Source organism: Scomber scombrus, chromosome 22, assembly GCF_963691925.1.
Source record: "Scomber scombrus chromosome 22, fScoSco1.1, whole genome shotgun sequence".
Taxonomy (NCBI): Eukaryota; Metazoa; Chordata; class Actinopteri; order Scombriformes; family Scombridae; genus Scomber; species Scomber scombrus.
The window spans coordinates 16,766,705-16,785,565 of record NC_084991.1 but is presented as its reverse complement, the minus strand read 5'-3'; the positions used below and the strand labels follow the sequence as shown (position 1 = coordinate 16,785,565).

Here is an 18,861-nt window from a genome sequence, read left to right as displayed (position 1 = left end):
TGTCTTGTTTGACAACTCATTTGTCCCCCATTGTGTCCCTGCTGCCTCTTCAATCACACAGTCTCCTGTCACTCGTCAAGCAACAATGTGGCACCGCACGCATTTCAGCACAAACATTCACAGTAGGAGATCTTAGGCTGAAGCAAGGTGCTGCTCCCGTCAGATAAATCCCAAAAACACACACACACACACGCACACACATAAAACTACTTCAGACAGAGCTTTATACTTTAATCTGGTTTTGTATCCGTGAACAAAATTTGTGGCAGTAGGGAAAGTGCGGGCTGCTTAAAGTTCAGCAGCCGTTTTTAAAGCCTCTTAAGGTCGAATGGGGTCATAGTCAGTTTTATCTTATCAGCATTATGGCTCAGATGTGCATATTGTCTGTTGATCAGATTATAAAGTCCCAAGACATAATTCCTAATGTTTTACAATATATATTGCTGGGGAGAGCTGGACAGAACTGCATTTAATATAAAATCTGAGCTCTTTAGCTTCTGAAGTTACATAAAGAGCTTTCATATGCTAAATGAAAATGTCTTCCATCTAAAAGCAGATGATTTTTTAAGTCTTCAAAGGCTGCAATCATCTGTAGGAAATCAAAGGATGAGCAAGTGGACAGTGGTCATTTTGAAACGCACAAGCAGTTTCATCCAAAAATATTGATTTATCTTTTATGCATAAACAAATAGTAACTCTCAAAAAAATCTAACTGACTCTATCTGTTCATTGTGCTACGTTATTGAGTGCTTATTAAAATATACAACATAGAAGCATACAGTACCCAGCATGCAAAGCAATAAAATAGGGAATATTAACCAATGACAGGCAGAGATGTTGCTGTTTTTTTCTAACTTCTGATTTTGCCATCATCAGGAGCAGGTTAATGTGTCAGGAATCAACCGCTCATGAATTGAAGGTGTGACGTCTAATTGCTCAGTTGCATCAAGTTCATGATGATGTCACACGTACACTGCTGTAATTGTAAGATAAAATATCAACACATACCCAACACCTGAAAATCTCAACATTATGTAAACAACTAGTTTCTTAGCAGCTTGTAGGCGACTGTTAAATGAAAGTGTTTATCTGCAAAGGTTACGGCTACAGGACTGGTGAAGTACTTTACCAACTGTTGTCACTTAACGGGATTCACTGCCAGTAGTCGACAGGCTGTTGGTCCGAACTGTTGCCACACATCTTGTAAACCACTAACCAGACATTTTTGACTGTGACGTCGGGCGCTTTTAGTGTCGTTAATCTGGACGTTTTACCAGACATTGTGACCATCATGTTGGGCATTTTAGTGCCATCAAATGGGACATTTTTACCCCATTTTATTGTTTGAACCCAAACTATGATCTTTCACTAACTGAGTGGTTTTCCTGTCTAAATATAACCATTTTAAATCCAAACCATGGGAAGGACTGGTGTATCACTTGCAAGGAAAAAATGTTCTTCTATTTTGGAACAATTTGAATTTGATCACATGATATTGCACAATCAATACTAGGACGGACTATTGATACTACGCAGAATGTGGTTGCTGGTGTTTGTAAACACTGCATTCAATGTTGACCCCTCCTACCCGCCTCGACCAGAACTGAGAGAGAAAGAGAGAGCAGTGGTGGTCGAGTGAGCTAGAGAGTCAATGAAGTGAGCGAGCTGATGAGAACAAGCTGTGAATCAGATAAAACATTATTTTCTGATTATTTCACAGCGGTTACATCCTCAAGTATAAATAAACACTTCCACACCACACAGTTGCCGCATTGCCAGATTTTGTGTGAATGATGATTGAGAGGGAATACTTCTGTATGAGTCTATACATTATTTTTTTAATAAGTAAAAATATATATTAAACAAGACTACATCATATTAAATTATCAAGTACTAAAATAAACATGCACACAATACACAGAGCAAGCAATGCAAATAAATCAAATCAATCAGTGCAGCACACAGCGTTGTACAAGGACTCCTTCTGATTTTTCATTTTGGTATAAAACCTCATGTGGTGAGTCTGTTGTCAGGGGACATTTAATTCTATTTATTTTAGAGAGCTAAAATCAATAGAGCCAAGCTTCTGTTCATGGTGCCATAAGAGACTCATATTGGAGTGACTCCACTGACTGTGGGCACACTGGCGGCTTTCAAGATGACTTCTTATGCATGTCGAAACAAACTCTGCTTTAAAGTCGACTGAAAGAAGTTTTTTGTTTGGTTTTTTTAATAGCTGAAGGTGAAACACTGAATCTAAACTTTGCAAATTTTCTGTGTTGTGTTGGTGTTGCAGTCCAGAGCTTTGGTAGAGTTGCTGCCTGAGGTTTGGTATGTTGTGACACAGACTCTTGTATGTTACATCACATATTGTGGGCAAATAGAGTCTCCGTGCAGCTCAAAAACACTCACAACACAGCTGCTCGCTTGTTCTTATGGTATTATTGAGTCTGTGCTGCTCTTGTCTCCCATGTCCTTTCTACTGTATTCATTGCAAGTTATCAGTGAGTACAACGAAAGTTCAATATAAACTGAAGTGAAAGATAAGCTAAGGCAAGGTAAGGTAGTCTTCCCCTTATGGAAAAATTCAATAACTCAAACAACAGTAGCGTAATGGTGAAAGTGATAAAAAATAAATTTAAAATAAAATAAAATACTATATACAATAAACAATCTGTATAAAATAGTCTGCAACTATATAAATCTGCAATATATAACATTCCTGATACTATATACAAGTGTGCAATGTTCCCGGAAATTACAAAGTAAAGTTCAATGTTCCTGGGATTAAATAGTAAGGCTGATGGCAGGGAATGAAATCAAAATATAGATAGTTTAAGGGAAATCCAAATAGATAACCTACCCTCACCATTACAAGAGCAGATTGTTGGTTGTTTTCAATGTGGCTTTGTGAGGAAACCCCTTATCGCATTTACTTGTGCCAGTGCTCTCGGACCATTTAGCATTAAACATTGGTTGTCCCAAACAATTAGCGCTGTGGCCACTGAGCTCAAATGAAGGCAGACAGATTTAGAGCAGAGCGACTGGAGTAGGCTGATGAGCTGTGTAGGCTTGTAGTCTGTCTAGCCTCAGGAAACTTGTGTGTCTGTGTGTTTGTGCAGTTTATATTCTTATCTTTTATGTGCTTTTTAAAGAAACAACCCCCCCCATTTGTTCACTCGTGTAGCTCCCCCTAAAATCAGTGACATGTACACAGCTACTCGACCCCATGCTGGTTTTGACTGTGAGGATTGAGATGAAGTGAAAGTCAGCAATGATTCTTCACTCTTGTCCCGAGATTTAACCATTTATGACAACCGATGGCTTAATTTGGCTTAATGACTCCGTTTTAAGGAGCTCCTCTCTGCCCATTCAAGCAAGATCGCTTGAAAAGGGTGTTCTTTAAATAGAGCGCCTTCATATGTCCAGCCGGTTTGAATGCACAGTGTAGGTGCCGCTGTAGACGGATGAGCGTTACTGTGTCCTGCCTGAACAGACTCTAGACGCTGGTTAGTGGTGAAATCAGTGTTTGATTACATTCTTTTTATTTAATAAATTGTAAAAATCAGCTGAAGCTAAAATAAAAGTCCAACCGTTTCCGCCCAACCAAATAGGTGTCTTTGTCCTGGTTTTCACATGTAGGTTTATTGCTGGTGTTTCATCCTGGCAGCAAAACATCATGGAGGTACCAGGATGTAAATCTCTACTGCAGCTCAGCAAGGAAAGACAGTCGATTTAACTAGCTCATATTAACTTTGGCTGAACTTAAGAATACATTTTTTTTTAAACCAAATGAAGACTTTTATGATTTGCAATATAATTCCTCCACAAAGACATCACTTTACATCCGGTATGGACATGATAAATACAGCAACTAATAATTCTTTAAACAATCAGAGTATTGTATTAAGTTACACTAGAACCTAAATAACCTACCCATATATGGGTAGATCTTGGTAACGTACAGTTGAAACATTTATTTATGTATTTATTTGATGGGGACAGATACAGTGTACATAGATGAACTGAGAACAGCAATCCTGTACAAGTAGCATAGTGTTGACCCGTTCCTAGAAAGGCTTTAGTGAAAATAAAAGATTAAAGAGTTTGGTAAAAAAGAAAGTAAAGTAAGTACAACAAGATATAATAAAAGACTTATTTAGTTTGAACATAGCTACAGAAAACTAAACATTAGTACAGGTTTGTTGCTGAACTAACCAGGATTTGGTTGTTCTCTTAAATGTGCTAAAAACACATTATCCTGATACCTCCTCTAACTGGTGTAATTGTGACTAAATTAACTAATTAACTAATTTTGGTCGTTTGTGGACTGACACTGAATTATTCTTTACCAATTTAACAATTTTTCATACAAAATAAAATAACATTTGGCTGGGATGTGAGGCAAAAGATGGTGGTGAGAGCAGGGTTTAAACACATTGTTTGTACTTTATGTTTCAGTTTATAATCATATCATATCATATAATCATTTCACAGGATTTTATTTATTAGTTTGTTTATTTCACAAAGACGACACAGAAGAAATGCAACAAATATGATTATAGGATGACCAACAACAAGTGGAGACTGTTAGTAGTGTGATGTTCTCTGTTGCAGCTTCACTGTGTGATTAAAAGCTGAAAAGATGAGCCGTTTCTTATATAAACATTTCATAGTAGAGCTTAAGCTTCTACTCTCCCCTCGGTATTAACACCTGATCTCCATGTTTTTCTTAATTCTTCATTGCTTAAAAAATAAGTTTGCGATCCCAGTTACGCTGATTCTCGTGTACCAGAAAGGTGACATAAGCAGCTTTACGTGATGACTTGGCTTCATCGCCGTCATGTTTGTTGACTGCTGTGGAGACGACCTGCTTAGAGCCCGCCGCGTCATCTCAGCTTTCTGGTGTTTTTGGAAAAGACGTCAAACTCGGCTCAGAGACGACAGCCAGGACAGCGAGTGAGCGAGCGCCAGCCGGCTCTTATCGCCGTCACGCCAGTTGTAGTTTTTGTGTTCTCCAGAGTAGATCAACATACAGCTCTCCCACAAGCTTCAGCACGACTTACACTCCTTTTTAAATGAAACGTTTCCGTTCTGCTTTCAGCTGCACAAAATGTACAAAACATCGTTATGTAAAATACTTCTCTGAGCCTTTTGCTGCTCTGTCAAATCTCATTTTGCTGTAGCACTTAACCTACATGCTTATCCTCTGCCCATTTGGCACTTTAAGCAGACTGGAGCAAACAAACACACACAGATTTAAATTCTTTTTGAAGAAGGCTTTTTAAACAAATGTGCAAATTCAGTGAATATAAACTTAATGCACAGCTGATGTACGTTTTTTAAATTTGTATTTTTATCCACACCATCAACCTCAGGCCACGTTCCAATTCTATTTTGACCAATTCTCCTTGGTTTGAACTTTGGCCAGAAGCACCGGTTGTTACGTAAACCCTCAGAGCGATGTAGCTGCTGCTGCAGTTGTCGGCCATGCAGGGGTGGGACTGGGAGCATTTCCTGGAGGTAATTGGGTTGAAATCAGGATGCACAGTGATGGAAATGTGTTTGGTTTTTTTTTGCACTGGCCTCTTTCTCACTACCTGCGAAAACAAGCAGCGGCAGCACTCAGTGAATGTGTTCTGTGTTTATTCTTGGCTTGGAGGATGGCGCAGGATTATTTTGTCCAAGTAGTTTCATTGTACCTCACAGAGATAAAGTCTGCCACAGTCCACCATGAATGCTTGTGTGTAGATGGGAGAGAGCCTTTTATTTTTTAAACCAACTCTCCTCACAGTGTCCGGCTTTATCAGCTTGTACATCACGAGCCGAGTGTGTATCTGTGTGCTTGCGTGTGTTTGCAGAGGCAGTTTATTCCTCTATCAACCACTTTCCAGCAAGTCAGTTTCCATGTTGGGACTATTTCAGTACATTATGATAATGTGGGTACTGCTGCACTACATCTGCCAGGTGTGTTTAGCCAGTCGTTTACCAAATTCAGCAAATTTTTCTTTATGTAAAATAGTTTTTTCAGTGCAGACTCTCAGCCTGTGAATACTTTGCCCTCTCTGCATATTGTAGGGGATTTGGTTTAAACATTGTTGATCTGAATTCAAATTTTATCAAAACTCTGCTATTTTTCATCCCATTAGGTTCCTTAGTTAGTAGCTCTCTGGTTGAATAGCTGCCAGAGTATTGCTGCAATTGTTATGTGAACAGTTTTTACACAGTTGTCTCCTTCAGTTGATGGCCGTGGGCAGTACACACCATCTGGAACTACAGCAGTATCCCACAGTCCGACACAGACGGCGAAACAAAGCGTGTACACTTCCTGTCTCACACTTCACTGCAGACAGTAATAATAATGAAAAAAAATCAAAGAAATGAGCATCTCCTAATTAACAATCATCTCACTATTATCAGTCATTGTGTTTTCACAAGGCGAAAACTCCTTTGTTACTCTTCCCTCCTGTCCTGCGCCTGCACCTCTGCCAGCAGTAGAAATAACATTGAGCTGGAGATTTGGAAAGCCTAAATACAGCAGCCATCGCACCACTCTCTCCACTGCTGGTCTAATCTTCCAGAAATAATGTCTTGAATTACCTCCTACTCTTCATCCCGCAGTGGTCCGCTCTTACAAACAAAAAAAAAAATGTTTTGTCTGTTTTCAACCGAATGCACCAAACTGCAGATTGGCAGTAAATCTTCAGCAAAGCAGTGTGCCGCAGCATCGGGCCGTTCACCTCCACAGCGCTCAGAAAACAGCCCAGCAGTCTCTTCTATTGGCTGCAGATTGTAACTGTCCGATCTGCAAACAGACTGTGAGCCTATTTATTCTGGAGTTTATAGCTCATGACAAATGCTTGTTCAGCCTTTCAGAGGCTCACTGTAAATGTCAGTCCTGTGTAGTTTAATACACTCAGCTCCATGTTTTTTGTTTTAAATTCATTCTTTTATAAGGCTTGGTAAAATATAGTGATGGCGTGTAAAAGCACTAGCAGTTGTGTAAATAATGCTTCAACAGCATGGTTATAGTGGAGAATACACACAGCAAAAATGTGTTTACTCAGTCTTACATTTGTGGAAATAACAACTGAAAGACTAAAACCTAAAGATACAAGTTTACTATCATAGAATACCAAAAGAAACCAGAAAATAATTTACATTATTCTGTCAGCCGATGAATCGACTAATTGTTACATCTCTTATTTTCTATTAATAATATCCCTGAGCATACATGAGCCTTTAGGTCTCAGATCCACAGTGATCAGCATCAGCAACAACATAGCAAATGGCATTGAATTAATTTCACCCACATCAATATAGTACACAGTTTTAAGACAAAACAAAAGCAAATACATTTCTCAATGTTAAAATTATGGCTGCTGTTTGACAAGCATAGATTATTACAAAGGGCTGGGCGATATGACCAAAAGCTTCTATCCCAATAACAATACCTATCCTGATATAGCACATTTTAATTATTCCTTGAATAAATAGTTGATGCATCATAATTTAACAGAGTAATCCACACAAAATATGGACAGACTCCAGATGACAAAAAATACTGCTGGAAAGAGTGTGATTTGCGGCACAACGATATAAACAACAGACATTTTTCTTGCATCATATGATATATCTATCATCATATCACACAGCCCTATTATTACAGTTAGAATCATTTGATGATTAATCACGATCGATCAAAAATCATAATATATGTATGAATTTACAACAAAATTGCTGTCTGCATGAGATACCACTGACATTCGTAATGTGCATGATTTGTTATAAACTGGGCACAAAATTAGCATCGGCCACCAGCCAAATGCTGGTAAATTATTGACTCATATTATTGACTGTTAGATTTGCTTCACCCATCAGCCAAAAGAAACAATGATAATCTGTTGAGCGGCTGGTCAAATTTGAACATTAACTAGCAATTTGGGCCTTGGACCATAAAAAAGGTAAATTTTGCGGCCTTGGTATAAACTGAGTGCAGCAGGTGGATCATTCAGACAGCCCCTGTAGACCTGAGATACTCTTACCTTTGCCTCTTGCTGCTGTAGATCCTTTTAACGCTGTGACGGTGAACAGTAATGGAGTTAATTTTCCGGTTGAAAGTTCTGTCACTCAAATCCAGGCGGGCCATGTGGTGAGAACAGCCAGAGGGGCTTCAGCTCCCAAACCCTGCAGGCTCTTCATGTTTGTTTAATTAAAGCCCTCGTCGCTAAGCTTTTGTTTGATAGATTTTATTGCATAAACAGTTGGCTCATGTTTGTTAATGACTGATTAAATGTTCATATGTGAGCTTTCATCCAGTTTGAATTCATTTAATATTTTATTCATCAATGTACTGTATGTACATGTAAACTTGTTTTGTACCTTTCATTTATTTTGCGCCTGTGATGTAGTATCTTATTTACTTCTGCATAAAAGAGTTGCATCTCAGTTGACGTGCTAAAAGTGCTGCCAGCTCGGTATGCCTGTTAGATAAATAACATAACTGTCTTGAGGCACGAAAGCTGTCTGAAATTATGTGCGAGTAGTTTAATATCTGGCCCAGGGTCTTTGCCTCATTGTCACTATCTATCTGCCTCCAGTTTAGCGCTTGTAAATCCAGAAAAATGCAAGGAAAACATTCTCAAGCAGTGAGCAGTGAATCTAATGAGTCTTGTAAGTCATCTTGTCAGCATTCACTCAACATTTTGACAACCTGTTTTTATAACGTTGGATATATGCAAAGATATATGCATCAGAAGTAAGTTTTTAGGTTTCTTTTAAAAATATTTAGTGAGCTGGTAGTGTATTCCTAATTTCTAGTGGAGATGATTTCATTGGTTTTGCTCTTTGTTTTATTGTTTCTGTTCACCTACTCAGGAACTACAGCTGGAAATGAACTAATAGCTGAATCTGGAACAAAGCATCTTTTCCTCTTTTGTACATGGTCCCTCATATAAATACATTTTAATAAACTAAATCTTTAGAATGTTTTACCACTCATCTGATCAATTTTTAGCTGTTATTTGTCTGTGTTCATTCAGTTTTTTTGTGTCGTTTTTAAGAGACACAAGATGACCAGACATCAGAGAGATCAACTCGAATATCAGGGGTCTCGAATGGTGTCTCAAGTTATCAGAGAGACTCAGGAGGATTTTTAGCACTGTATCCATCTCAAATCTCAAATCTCAAATCCCTTCTTATTTAATCTGTGGCAGAGTCTCATGCACTGGCTTGAGCCTTTGTTTTCCTGTGGAGAGACTGATGATGCCTACCTTGGGTGTTGTGCATCACTCAGATTTAACAGCTCCCTTCCATTCCCAATGATCAGTCAGTGTCAGCTTTGACCTTAATTTTGTGATATTTCAATGTGCAACCAATGACACGACAGCAGCCTGTGACATGAGCTTAAAGCGACCACTGAGGTCAGTTGATCATCTGTTTTTTTTCCCTGTCTGCCTCTGCGTAGATAGTGGATAATAGCCAGTGGGTTCTTTTGTGTTACGTAATTCATATGAATCAATGTTTTGGTATTCAAAATTGGCATACAGCTTTCCTGCTACAAAGCACTAGCTGGAGATGTAAATGTGCTCTATACTCTTTGCCCCCCCTCCTTGCTGTAAGCATAGAGTGCCCATAAGGCTTGGTCACATTAGCTTCATAAATACAAACATTTGGGATAAAGATGAGAGCATTCTTTAACATTAGGTTCTCTATCAATGTGAATCATCCTGTGTCTGTATCTCTGTTCAGGTGAGCTGAGCATTGGAGTCACTGCCATCACAGTCACAACATCTAACATAAGGTATGAGACTTCACCTAACACTACTTAGTTTGACATGAGATGGCTTGGATAGAGGGAACATTTATGGATTTGAGGTCGACCTGAGATGTTTATAAATGTGGATAATCTGTGTTTAAGAAGACCTTGCAAATACATAATCAGGGTTCAATGTAACATTCTTTCCCCATTGGCCCTCTTGGCCAGTAGATCTTTTTTTCCAATAATTTTTGGTAATTTAATATATTTAATATGTAAAACAGTGAAGTTCCCTGTATATTTGGTTGTTTACCTCCGGTTATTGATATCTAGTGGTGATATATTATACAAATATACAAAATATATAATTAGGCAGATATTGTATCCATAAATAAATGGTGTATAAATGTAGTTTTCTCCATATTTTGTGTAAAGCCTGATAGTATGGAGTACTATTTTATTTCCTGTATTTATTCTGCCTCTTGGTGCATTAATCATTTGTTACAAACTAGGGTTTCAATTCTATGCAGATGATACTCAACTCTATGTATGTCATCTAACTTCTTCCTTTTTAAACACAGAGAAAATTGAAACGCTAGATCTTAGTCCAAACCCAGTTAGAAACATCTTCAGTCATCTCACTCTGCACTTAGCTGGTTCTGACTTCAATTTTCCCACCAAGACTTGACTATTGTAACATCATTTTCTCTGGCTTACCTAAGTAAAAGAAGAAAAAAAAGGATGCATCTGACCACATATGTTGTAGTGTAAATGGTAATGCATCCTGATGTGCCCCTGGCCAGAACGCAATAGGAGAATGTGTCATCAACGCAGGACAAGGTGGTTGTTTAAACGGTTGAAAGAATGGAAAGAAGAACAGATGTGTGTGGTTGGACTGATCTGAACAGTTTGAATAGGTTGTATATGTAAATTAGTTCTTAAAACATTTTTATTAGCCCTTAGCTCTTTAGCCCACACTAACAACATATCTGGCTGACGTAATAACTGTGTGTGGGGCCGTTTGATAGTTGCAGAAGTGGTGTAAGCAGCAACAAAATCTAGAGACAAGTGGTCAGCTCATGACACATAACAGAGACAAGTGTGATGCACGTTAATGCCAGGTATAAACAGGACCTTATTCTGCTGTTAGCACTAAACTATGGTTAGTTCTATGTGTTCATGGTCATGTATATGTAATGTATGTTACACATTGTGTGTTTTCATCTGTATCCTGGTATGAATGTACAGGGGTTTTATGTACATATTGTGTATTATTGTGTTTTGCTTCATTTTTTTTCTTTTATAGGTTTTAAATGTACAGCCCTTTGAGGTATACTTTTATACTGAGCTATAGTGCAAAAAGACCTCTTATGTAGTGGTTGAAAAAAGGAAAGGTAAGACACTTTATCCAAAGGATGAATAATGGTTGTACAAGTCATATTTTATTCCATGTGCTTTACAAGGATATAAATAATGGCCAAAATTACAAAAATCAGTGTGCTGGAAGTCCAAGCCTATGTACATGTTGGTCAGCAGTGATGTCACCCATTTCAGTTTTCACTCAAAATACAATCTCTACAATCTACCACCTAGTCTTTTTTCATCTTCAACCTTTATTTTGGTACCTTCTCTCCAGTGCCACGTACTGCAAATCCTTTATTCTTTTTCTCTTTTACATTACATGTATGAACAATGAGTTGGCAAAATATCTATGTACATTTTATAACTGGATAACTTCTCATCCAAATAATACAGTAATACTGCGTTTAAAATAGTACATCTGCTAGATAAGAGTAGAGCCCCATGAGAAATGATGGAGGATTGACCTGACAAGAGTTAGCTAGCCACCTGCAACATTCACTCCCTGTGTACAAGTATGATAATGTATTTTCAGATTATTTTTAAAGGATGGCCATCATTCTCAAGCCCAAGGTTTTCATCTCAGCATATCATAGAAAAATAATGTAACATTAAGACAACAGTAGACAAGAATTGCACAAGAATAATCATAATCATCATGGTAATATAATACTCTCATATTAAACATTAAAATGTCGGGCAATACGAATAGAATACTTTTTTTTTTTTAAACGCCAGATGCTGTTTTGTTTTTGTACGTTTGCCATTCTCTGCAATGAGAAACGCGTCTCATCAAGACATCAGGAAACACCTGTTGCATCTTGAGCGTGTTGCAGTTAGTCCAATCACATTTACACGCTTGTGCATATATCTCTTATTATTTTCTGACCTTTTTAAAGAAAATAAAATAAACAAGATCCAGCCAGACGTCCTCGAACACATCCCCATTCCAACACTGACACATGCCTACTGGTGCCTTTACATGAGCACATTGTCCATTACCATACTCACACTCCATACTCCATGGAGATGCTGTGACCTCCCAAAAGTTCAAAGGGTCATGCCTCCCAGTTGGGAGCATAAAACAGATCCTGCGGTAGTTGCAGAAAGTTGAGGCTGCTTTTAAACAAGTGTACATTCAGAGCAGACCGTCGTCTGTCGCGATGCAGTCCTGCTAGTGTGTGTGTGTGTGTGTTGGTCCTATGTTTACTGTGTCAAGCATGTAGATGAATGTCAACATTTTGTAGTCAACCTTAAACACTGTGGAGTAGCATCCATGTTTGTAGTCCTTTGAAAAGAAAGCAAGAGGGTCCATTGTAGTCCTTTTTGCATTGTATGTGTGACAAGGTCCGTGTTTAGGGCTGGCTACATTCTTTGTATTCCACAGTAATAGACATGAGCGTCCGGCATTGCCCTGCAAATGAGATGACATCACTTATCGAGAGAGCCCTCACACCCCGCCTCTCCACCGGCCCCCCTGCTCAGCAAATCCAAAATGGCCACCATGCGTCTCACAAGCCACATGCTAAACCTTATACATACAAGATTTTTTTTTTCTTCCCCCAAATAAAATCAGGTTAATGGCCAGGAAAAAAAATCCATGTGGTTAAAATAATTAACATATACACACACGTGCTGGAAAATATTCTATAAATACAAAACAAAATCAACTATGTCTTCCTGTGTCACAGGTCAAGTTTAAAATATTGTTTGTCAAAGAAATTCACAAGTTTGTTAGTATTTTCCAAAAAAATAATCTAATATAAAGAATCAAAAAGTTGAAATACATTCTAGTAGCTTGCTGGATGAACCAGTTTGAGTCAAAGTCAGACCGTGCTACATCACCTCTCCTGTAGTTCTGCTCTCCTCTATGATTTAAAAAGAAAAGTCTGAACTTTCCTCCGGTTGTCATGTTAAGACAACAGCCCCCTCATTGTCAGCTCCCAAACTGGGCTCAACAGACAGCTAAAACACTGTTACAGCTCTTAGCATTACTCTGTTTTCAAATCTCATTCAAGTTGTCAGGGGCATTTGGACAAAGGGGCTGAAATGAAGAGAAAAGCGAGGGATTGAGGCAGGAGGAGAGAGACAAAGCCAAATGGTTGCACCCATCAACAAGGGGGGAAAAAAAAGAAAAACAAGAAGCTGGAAGCAGAACACCCGATTGGTTGACTGCTGACTGCTGACTGACCGACAAACAGGAAGTGGAAAAAACGGAGCTGACCATTCCCCCTACAGGTGGAGACAGAGAAGTGCACCATAGCCCTGGGTTCAAAGGTCATGCGCCAGCCCTGCAGGCAGGAGGTTGTTGCCAGGGCCAAAGAGGGGAAGAGCAGAAACAAAAGAGAGAAGAAGAGACAAGGAGATAGAAGAGAGAGACAGCGCAGGGCCAAACGTCATCATGCAGTGGACAGGCTCGGCTAACGGGGGCGGGGCAGGATGTTTTGTTTTTTTATTTTTCAGCCGGTGAGGTGACGCGGCGGCGTGCGTCGCTCGTGCCCAACTCCGGGGCGGGGCCCCGGTACAGGGCAACCTCTGAAAGGCACACACACACAGGAGTGGACAAGGCGGGTCTATGTTAGAAAATAGTGGTCTCGTACTTGGTGTTGACTCCTCTCTTGGCCTCCTGACCCGGCTCGACAATCCACGGCACGTTGGCGTGGCCCTTCTGGTCCATGGACGGCTGCTCCATCTGAGGCAGAAAGAAAGGGAGGAGGAGGAGAGAGAGCAGAGACAGAAAGAAAACAAGTAGGCAGGGTCAAGTGATTGTCAATGAGCTGCATATTCTCAATTTTGAAAATACTACATTAATGAATTGATTTTGTACTATTGGTATGCATGTTTTTCCAACCAAACAATTCATCAACGTGATGAAATCTGGGTGCAAACTGCTTTTTCCAGATATTGAAAATTGACATTTTGCACACTGTTGGATCAATTTTCTGATACAATTTCACGCTAAGAAAGTCAGTGAAAACAAGAGTAGGGTAGAATGAATGAGATTGTGGGGGAGAATGTACCGAATACGGAGTGATGAATGTAAATGAAAATAAACGTTTATGTGTGTGAGAGAGAGAGAGAGAGAGAGAGAGATACATTGACAGATGAGAAAGCAGAAACAAGAACATGGATAGAAACTCGCTGCTTCAGTCCTGTTCAATTATGTGCTGCATTTTCGGCAATGCAGCTCCTGCACATGTTGGCAGTTTTGATCGTCAGAGTCTGTTGCTGCCAGTGTGAAGCTATTGTGGCTTCAAAAGCTGAGAAACAAACCAAACAAACTACATTGCTCTCAAAAATAACCCCATGGCAACCAATCAAGTGACTGGGTTTTGTTGCTGAGGGTGCTTTCCTCCGATCTATTGGTTTATTTTCAGATGATTTAGGGGCAAAGGGGAGACTCGACTGTGCAGAATAAATTTGTCCTAAATCTGTCCTTATGCTCGCTCTGTTTTGTAATTCCAATTATATATATTGTGACCATGTTGTGATTGTTTTATGACAATATTAACAATGTATCAAATGTATCTAAATAAACCTTAAAGAAAACCTCCTGTAGGTGTCTCAGTGTTATTGGAGTGAACAAGGTTAATCTTCTGAGTTCTGCAATTTGCTAACAGAGCAATGTTTCTCTTATCTTTCCTCGACACACTGCTGCAGCAACAATACTGAAGGTAACTATAATAGAGATAATCCAGTTCTCTATCCTCTTACTCACACTCACACACACACGGACAACCACAGCAAAACCTTACAATCTTGTTATGGGGTTACAGGATTACGGACAAACACACTTTTGCGCACCACATCACCATCTTAAAGGGAAAATTCATCAGTGTGAATATAATGATTTCTTCAAACTTGGTCACCAAAGGGCTGTGCTATATGACCAAAATCTCATATGCAGACATAGGTTATTTCATATCCTGACATCAATACACATCAAGATATAGCACATTTTCTGTAATTTCAATTATTATTTCATTTACAAAACCTTTTTTTCATCACGTCTTACCAAGAGTTGCACACAAGCCAGAGCCGCTTGTGCTGTCTTCATCTGTTCTAAAATCTGTTTCTTTTACCTATTTAGGATGACGAGGAAACAGGACCATGCGCTCAAGCTGAATGCAGCTGCCGAAGGTTACAGGTAACACAGTCACTCTTCTGTATTCAGAGTTGGCAAAGTCTGATATAATATTATGTTAGGAAACAAAGTCAGGGTTACTCATGAACCAAGAAGTTGATGAAGATCAGTGTTGCAAAGCTACTCCGCCTGCAGCACCTGCCTGTTTTTCTGCCATTGTGCTGCAGCTCCAGAGGTCGCTTTCTGCTCCACACTCTGTTTTGTCAGATTCCATAGTGCAATATTTGGCCTCACAAGCGTTAAAAGTGTGCCACATCTCTGCTCTGACTCGATATCGTAAAGCTAGTTTTTTTTTTTTTGTCCTATCCACCTGAGGAATCACTGAGAAACTTACTCGCAAAGCAGCTGAAGTTGTCTCAGGCTTCGGCTGTAATGTCACTCTGATGGTTGCTTCCTCTTTCACACTCATATCATGAAACTCATTTTCTCATTTCCAAATATAATATATATAATACATATAGAATATATATGATATAATATATAGTAGTATGATATTTTAGTGTCTGCTTTTCCTGTAGCATAACATGGTAGAGTGTTTTGGAGACACAGCTTTGACAGTCCTTAAAGGCACCACTCATAAAATAAGGAAATGTAGTTTGTACTTTAATACAGATTTCTGACTTTGTTGACAAAATGAGCCAGAAGCTCCAAGTGAAAGCGACAGAATCGAGTCTGCCGTCATAACAGGTTTAATCTCAGCATCCTGACCCATCTTCTGCTGGATGGATGGGGCATGGATGGCTCTGCAACCCAACAACTTCTGTGATTCAAGCCAATGTACAATGAATGCAAAGAGACTGTATAACACTTCTAACTGAACTAGTTCTGTGTACGCTTTAATAGTATTCTTTTGATGAACCTTTTAAAAAAATTAGGCTGTATGAGCAAAAAACACATGCATAAAAACATTCAGGCTGGGATTTAAAGTACTGAGGTGGTTATTGGAGATTTTATAAACATTCAGTTATTTTGAAGCAGTGGTTATTGCTTCAAACACATTTTATTCATACATTTATATCTTGGAGGAGGCAGCATGTACCCATCCAGGGTATGAATTGATTCAGTGGGCACATAAAATCTGACTGTGGCACTAAAGTAAAGGTCTGCATTCTGCTTTATGTTTGCTATAAAGAAATGAAGTGGGTTGGCTTTGCAAGACTCGACTGTAGTGTCACATCTGCCTTTAGCAACACCGCTAACTGTTGATATGCAGATAGAAGAAGTAACCGAGGAGGACTGAGACACACACAAACACATCAGATTGCACACAGATGCAGAGTTAGTTGAATAAAAAGCGACAGGATAAAATGGAAGCACTTACAGACGCCGCTTTCTCCTCGACTAAAAGAAAATGGTGTGGAAATAAAGGATAAGAGAAGGAAAAAAGCGTGGAGGACCTGTGACTGAGCTTTGTGAGGAAGATGGAAGAGTCGAGGGGGAGGAAGAGGAGGGTGGAGAGGAGGCCGGTGAGGGGTGTAAATGTGGCCCAGTGACCAGCGGCTGGAGGGGGACATGATGACCTACAGGGGCAGAGTTCATACAAAGGTCAAAGTGCGCCTGCTCAGCAACACAACAACCGGACACAGCAAAACAAAGCAGCAAGGCAAAAAAAAACAACAACCCAGCAGCGATGACAGAGTAGCTGCGTGGCAACAGGGAAAGACAACACACTCCAAAACCAAAGCAAAACCATGGCAACAACATGGCAGCGAAGTCATCACCCTAGCAACAGCGCGGGACAGCAGCATTTACTGCAATACAGCAAAACTCGAGCAAGACTAGGCCATGTTACGGCCCATTTATAAAGTAACTCCTGCATGGCAACAACACTCCCAGCAAGACGAATATGGCACGGCAAACGCACACAGCATCCCTTTGCAAAAAAAAAAGCATCATCACAAGCCACACTTTTTTTGGGTTTTTTTTTCTCCAAATGAATGAAAAATCCTGCCAATGAGGTGAGACGGCTTCAAGTTAGGTTTAATTTGTTTCTGAGTTTGTACAGAAAGTATACATTAAAGTGTAAAAATTGGCTGCCAGAGCTCCTGGAAAATGAATCTGCTGCTCGAACGAGCTATTTTCACACCACTGGCAGGTTTTATCACTTGTTTTAAGAAATGCAAAATGGGAAAACTCATCACACAGGGTTAGGGGTGATGCATTTCTACACTGCGTTAAGGCTACACTCAGATTACAGTAACATGCCGACGCCGATCAAAGACAACAGAGTCACATCAGGCACGGTCACACTCATAAGGGCAAAGTTAAGTGGATGTTGAGGGAGATTTACAAGATGTGCTCACATAAGACACACACACACACACCATAAAAATGATAATGAGAGGGTGTGGAGAAACAGATATGTGATCTGTCTTTGGGGCAGAGAAACAAAGCAACAGTATTTTTAAAGCACAGAGGCTTGGAAGGTGCTGCAAGATGGAGATTATGGCTGGCAGGTGGCGGGAATATTAAGTGAATCCTGCAGTATCTTTGGCCTGCTGCACACCACAAGCCGTTAACTAAGCCACACACACATACACACACATATATATATATATATATGAACACAGGGAAGAGAAAGGCAATTAATGGTTAATGTAACGGTAGCCGAGTCAGCAGATTGGGTCTACACATGCTATCGTCCATCATCTCTGTAGGCACCGGACCCCCCAGTCTCACACACACACACACACACCAGGACACACAGGAAGAGCAAGAACACAAATACTGCACACGCTCTCTTCCCGCGTCTCTCCTCACCATCTCACATCTCGCTCTAACTTTAGAAAGCGAGACCATTCCTCCGAAGCCACCACTTTCTCCTCCAGCACTGTCTTTCTTCCATGACTCACAGAATGTTGGTGGACTTAAATTTGGTCTAGACACACTGATATAGCAGCCACCGTAACTCTACGCCCGACCCTTTAAACACACATGTGCGGCGGCGGAGTGGGTTAGCGTGAGTATTTTAAAGCTCTCTTAGGGGTTAATGAGAGGTTGACAGGTTCACAAATAGACTTTGTGACACTGCAGTTGGAGGAGGCATGAAGAACAATTGCACATATACACTCACAGTGAAACCCGTGAGAGAATGTAGGGCACAAGTATCTAGTATCAAATGAAGCTGGGCTCGATAGTGAACCACCAAAATTCAACAACTGTTACATACTGACAGAATCACTGAGTAATATATATAAGTGCTAAGCTCACAGATAGGACTATGTGTGGAGAGCTGAAATGAATGAGTAATCTATTTGTAAAATGGTAGAAAAATAATCTAAGCAGCTATTTTAAAAATTGATTTAATTATCATTAAAGGAAACATTTAAGTAATTTCTAAAGCAAATTGCAACATTACCCAGCTGCAGCTTCTAAATTGTGATGATTTGCTGCTTTTCTTTGTGAAAACTGAATATCTTCTGGTTTTGGACTGTTGGTTGGACAAAACAAGCAATTTTAAGACACCCCTTTAGGCTTTAGGCTTTTAAAAAAATATAACAGTGAATAATAGATTATCAAAATAATTGGTAGCTTAGCCAATTTATCAAGCTTTCAAAATTGCAACTGAGAGCTGAAATAAGGGAGAAATTATATTTATTAG

At 39.6% G+C, this 18,861-nt stretch overlaps 1 protein-coding gene across 1 annotated transcript in view; it reads right to left on the bottom strand.

Moving 5' to 3' along the window:
• Positions 1-11,190: 11,190 nt before the first annotated feature.
• anks1b (ankyrin repeat and sterile alpha motif domain containing 1B) overlaps positions 11,191-18,861 on the bottom strand; it is a 54,839-nt gene continuing 47,168 nt past the window's right edge. Inside the window, exons 11-12 of the mRNA XM_062443642.1 lie at positions 13,717-13,808; positions 11,191-12,530 (exon numbers count right to left, since the gene is read on the bottom strand). Of these exons, the coding sequence (XP_062299626.1) occupies positions 12,482-12,530; positions 13,717-13,808 (141 nt within the window). The 3' untranslated portion in view covers positions 11,191-12,481. The remainder of the gene's footprint in view (positions 12,531-13,716; positions 13,809-18,861) is intronic.